The sequence below is a fragment of the Athene cunicularia genome (assembly GCF_003259725.1).
Source record: "Athene cunicularia isolate RWA chromosome 10 unlocalized genomic scaffold, athCun1 chr10_part1, whole genome shotgun sequence".
Lineage (NCBI taxonomy): Eukaryota > Metazoa > Chordata > Aves > Strigiformes > Strigidae > Athene > Athene cunicularia.
The window spans coordinates 4,693,008-4,698,227 of NW_020799112.1; the positions used below are offsets into that span (position 1 = coordinate 4,693,008).

At 46.3% G+C, this 5,220-nt stretch overlaps 1 protein-coding gene across 4 annotated transcripts in view; it reads left to right on the top strand.

Annotated features, from left to right (window-relative positions):
* Window positions 1–1,839, top strand: part of LOC113484077 (C2 calcium-dependent domain-containing protein 4C-like) — a 34,252-nt gene extending 32,413 nt beyond the window's left edge. For 3 of the 4 annotated variants that reach the window (XM_026856216.1, XM_026856217.1, XM_026856219.1), the window contains one exon: window positions 409–1,839. In XM_026856216.1, coding sequence (XP_026712017.1) covers window positions 409–1,765 — 1,357 coding nt within the window. In that variant the 3' untranslated portion in view covers window positions 1,766–1,839. Of the gene's footprint in view, window positions 1–25; window positions 126–408 lie in introns of those variants that run through there. The other variant, XM_026856218.1, reaches the window with a different exon arrangement.
* Window positions 1,840–5,220: the final 3,381 nt, after the last annotated feature.

Sequence of the window (5,220 nt, forward strand, 5' to 3'; positions counted from 1 at the left end):
CCCGGCGCCGCTAGAAAAGGGGCGGCCCGGCCCGGGGTGCGGGTTTGCAGTCGCGGAGGGTGCCGAGGCTGCTGTGCGGCGAGCGAGGGCTGTTGGAGGAAACTAAGTGGCTTGCACTTGATAAGGTACGTTCTGTGCTAAGGGAGGAATGCGGTGGGGGTTAGCAGGGAGGGACGTTTTCCCCCGGTAGTGACTCGATGGTGTTTTATCTCATCAGTGGTTTAGTTCTGTTCTTGGGGCAAAATCTATTTGACTTCAGTAGAGATAGTGCGTTGGGCAGGGGTTGTATTGAAACTGTGGATTGACTGAGCTTGTGCCAGTCCTGCCTTGAATAGCATCCTCTGTGCCTGCCTTGGCTGTAGCGTGGTCAAGAAAGATGTTTATGTGTTTCTGCATCTCTGTCTGCAGGTGGATTTGTACTTCAAGCATTTCCCCTCTGAGGACTTTCAGCCCAGCTACAGTGATGTGGTTCTTGGAAAAGATCAGAGCTTCACATGAAAATGGAAACCTCCCTAGCTCCTCCTTCCTGGGACTGCCACCTGGCCAAAATGGGCCTGAAAAAGCCCGAATGGGGGCTGCTGCTTTTCCTAATGTGCTCACCCCGGACAGAATCCCAGAATTCTGCATTCCCCCTAGGCTGACAACCTCTGGCTCTGTTAAGAGCATTGGCTTCCACCAGGACCATGGTTCCGAGGATGCAGACCTTAATTCTTCAGACTACAGCCCCAGCTCTTCTTTGCCCCATCTCATTCAGGTGGAAAGTGCTGAAGAGATCCCAGCCCTGGAGGAAGAAAGCACCAACTCAGACCCACAGTCCCAAGCAGCGCTCTCCCTGCCTCACTTTCCCAGAGCCCCCACTTCCTATGGCTTCTGCACTCTGCTGGAGAGTCCCCACACTAGGAGAAAGGAGTCCATCTTCCACGGTGACCCACGTGGTGCTCTGCCCAGCCTGATGCTGTCTCGATCCAGAGCTAACACATTCAGTGGCAAAGGGAGTGTGTCTGATCCCATCGCTATCAGCTTTGCTTCTGTGAGGCTGCCTCCCAAGCATCTTTCTCTGCGCAGGCAAGGTGCCTGTGACAGTGATACTGCCTCCTCCAGTGATAACTCCCCTTTCAGTTCTCCGCTTCTCAACAGGTCACTCCCCAGATCCTGCTCCCTGATCAAAACACAAAGTCAGGAGGGATTGCTCTGCCTAGCACTGAAAGCCAAGAACAAATCCAGTGTGGCCAGGAACAATTCTCTCTCTACAGAGGAGAGCAGCTCCACTGATAACAGCCCCAGTGCCATCAGGCGGGCCTCAGAGGGGCTGCTTGCCACACGCAGCTTCAGCATGTCCTCTTCTCCCATCTTCCCCCTGGACCTGACCCGCAGCCGGGAGAGACTCATGGGAGAGAGCACTGTGGTAATGGACAAGGGAGGCATGTTGAGGCTCTCAGCTGAATACTGCTTAGAGAATAAAAGGCTGCGGATCCGCCTAATCAGTGCAGAGGGTTTATATGATGACTCTGTAGAGCCCAAAAGCATAAACTGTTGTATCACCTTCTCCCTGGTGCCAGGGAAAGCACAGAAGCAGAGAAGCACTGTTATAAAGAGAAGCAGAAATCCTATCTTCAATGAGGACTTCTTTTTTGATGGCATTGCAGAAGAAGAGCTTTACAGCCTCTCTGTAAGGATGAAAGCAGTGAATAAAGGGTGCAGTATGAAACGGGGCTACACCTTAGGAGAACGGGAATTGTCTTTAATGAGTATGTTGTCAGTGTAATGCTTTAAACATTCTAACAGACTAATTATTATGTCTTTTGAAAGTTTTCTACTAAATAAAGTTTTGGGTTGATGTTTTTCACGAACACTTTAAAGCACTGTGTTGCTTGGTATCGCTCTCATGTTGCTGTGCCTTATTTTGCTGCTTAACACTTCAAACTCTGCAAGGTATTTGCTGTTAAATTAAGAGGTGGCTGTAGAGCAGACCTGCCTGTGGAGTAGGAGTGAGGAGGACAGAAGGGCTAGTTTGCCTTCAGGATAAAGTATCAGGTAGTCACCAAGTCAAAGCTGTTCTTGTTTATGGCTTTCAGGGTGTGGAATAGTGTTTTTTTCACTTGCTCTGGTCCCTAAGCAGGCGCACAGCACATGCAAGCACTAGGCACTGAACTGTTGCAGCTCCCAGGTACTACATCAGTTAAACAGACCCTTTTAACAGCACTTGTATTTACAGAAGTCATGTTTTGATGTGTCCTGTGTTGTGGGGAGAGATACAGTTTGGAAATCAGCCCTTCTTCCACAGGTGGGTGGAAGATTTGAACTCCCGAAGCAGGTTTAAGTTTGTGTTGAGGATAAGATCAGCTTTTGATCAGCAGCTAAAAGCCACTGCAGGCAGGGCTCTCTTTCTCTCCACAGAGAGAAAGTGGCTCCTGCCTGGAGTCATTACGGAGCAGGTGATTGCTGTAGCATCTTCATTTACCTTTCCTTTCCATGGCTGATTACACAGCTGTCAGGATGAAGTTGCTACTTAATTGTGTTTTGTTCAGGAATGTACTGTGGGAGCTATAACCCTTGGCAATTCAGCTATCAAATCCTTTCTGAAAATGAAGCAGATGGGATAAGATATCAATATGGCAATGGCAAAGGATAGTTTGGGATCTCTGGGTTGAATTCCTGCTTCAGCTAATGACTTGCTGCATACATTGTTCAAGTCATTGTGATAAAACTAGGATAATTTTTCTCTGTCCTGTGTCAGCAAATGGTGAGTGGCAGAGGCACTTAGCTTTAACACCAGGAGAAACTCAAAAGTGCAGAGCTCCTGCTGAGATGGACTGGAGGCTAGGTAAAACACATAGAATCATCATAGAATCATTCAGTTTGGAAAAGACCCTTGGGATCATCGAGTCCAACCACCAGCCCCACTCTACAAAGTTCTCCCCTACACCACATCCCCCAGCATCTCATCTAAATGACCCTTAAACACCTCCAGGGATCCACCACCTCCCTGGGCAGCCTATTCCACTGTCTGACCACTCTTTCTGTGAAAAAATTTTTCCTAATGTCCAGTCTGAATCTCCCATATTGGAGTTTAAAGCTGTTCCCCCTTGTTCTGTCACTAACCACCTGTGAGAAACATAAACTCAGAAACTGCAGCTGTGTGAGTAAGAGGAGGCAGAAACTCAGTCTTGAAAATCCAGGCCTGTTGCTGCCTCCCTTGATTAAGTTTCAGGCTTCATTACATGAAGGTAGATAAGCCTTAATGGAGGAGCAATCCACACAGGCGTGGGGCACAGAAAAGGAAGGTTTTCTTCTGTGTTCCCTGTGAAGCTGTAGAAACAGGGCTTTTGCATGTGCCAAATTTACAGCTTAAAAGCCCTTTCAAAAAGATTTCTAGCAGATCCTCCCCCTGCCCTATTCTGGCAAGAGTATAACTGCCTGTAAATCATGGGACTATTCATGGGAGGTTCTAGTATTGCTTGGCCACTGAATCATTTGATTCTGCTTCAGGCTTAAGTACCCCAGGGAGGATTTTTTTTTTTCCTTCTGATAGCAGAAAAAGCACAAAGGATGTTAACTGTGACTACAAGTGCTCAGAAATGCCCACTGCTAATCCTTGATCCAGCTCACGTGACATGCTTCTGAAAACAGAATCCTCGTACAAAGGACAACTTTCACCAGAGAATGGCTGGGTATATTCCCAGAAGCTGATTAAAATCAAATGGAACAATAATCCTAAAGGAAGTATAATTCCCTAAAGGGAATAATAATGCTAAAGGAAAGAATTAAATTCACACACTATGCAGCTGGAGGTGATGCACTGACACTTGTATCCTTGAACCTGGGCAAACTGACTATAAGGGAAAACCTAAAGGCAGTGGGGAGAGGTGAAATTAAAAAAAGGTGACTTCAAGGAAGAATCAATAATGATGCAAAAATTTAAGCCTATTAAATTGGTTATTGCATGGGGTCTCCCGAAGGAAGGCAGAGGCTCCCTCTTCAGGCTCAACACACATTCACCATCACATTTTTAGTTCTTGGGACTTCAGGTCTCTTCACAGGTATACCCATATGGAGAAAGGGGCTGAGTTAATACAGAAGAGAACAATTATATGCGTCAGAGGATCAAGTACATCACACAACAGTGGGCGTCTGTCTGCCCTGTGATATGCACCGTGCCAGTGCTGTACTGCAGGGACACAGAATGACAGAACGGTTGAGGTGAGAAGGGGCCTCTGGAGATTGTATTGCCTGAGAGCAGGTCGGGTCCAGCTGGTTGCCCAGGACCATGTCCAGTTGGGTTTAGAGTGTCTCTGAGGTCAGAGACTCCACAGTCTGCTTGGGAACCCTACTCCATTTCTTTACCACCCTAAGAGTAAAAAAATTTTTCTTTCTGCAGATGTGGAATTCCCTGTATTTCAGTTTGCACTCATTGCCATTTGTACTGTCACTGGATACCCCTGAGAAGAGCCTGGCTGTCCTCTTCACTCCCTTCCATCAGGTATTCATACACATCAATGAGATCTTCTCTGAGCCTTCCCTTACGCAGGCTAATGGGCATAGTGTAGGTACTGGCATAAAAAAGAAGTGCTTGTAAAGTCTCATCCTTCATCAGTCAGGAAAGGATGTGTCCTTGGAGAAAGTCATCCCTTCCTATCATAGGAAAATAAGTTTCCAGTTGGGATCATCTAGTCAGGTATTGCATCTCTGGTTGCTTGATAGAAAAATTGAGCTGTTTTTAAGGCTCTTTAAACAATGACTTACTTCTGAGAAAGCCTCCCTACACGTTTGATGATAGGCCTGTGTGCTAGAGGGTGAGTTGCTCCTCAAGCAAAGGAAAACTTGCAGAGCTGATTCAGAGGCAGAGTTTAAGCGTGGGAAGGATAGCTGGACTTTGTTTCTCTGGTAAATAATATAACTTCAGGATTTTCTGGATAATTTTCTCCTTTAATATAAGAACTTTGGATTAAGTACCTGTTCAGCTACATTAGTTAGACTCAGGACTAAGTATGACTGTAACACTAGATAGATAACATCTAGTTTTGGTGACACACACACCCCCCAGTTTAGTGGGGGTTTTTTTACATTTGGGCTATTTGATCCCTTTTGAGTTTTGGGGTGTTGCTTACCAGGGTGTTGTTCTTATTAGCAATGCAAAGCCATAATACAATTTGAACACTTCAATTTGCTTGAGTATTAGAGGGCATAGGACTTGCTTTCCTGTGCTGTTAGAGGTCAACT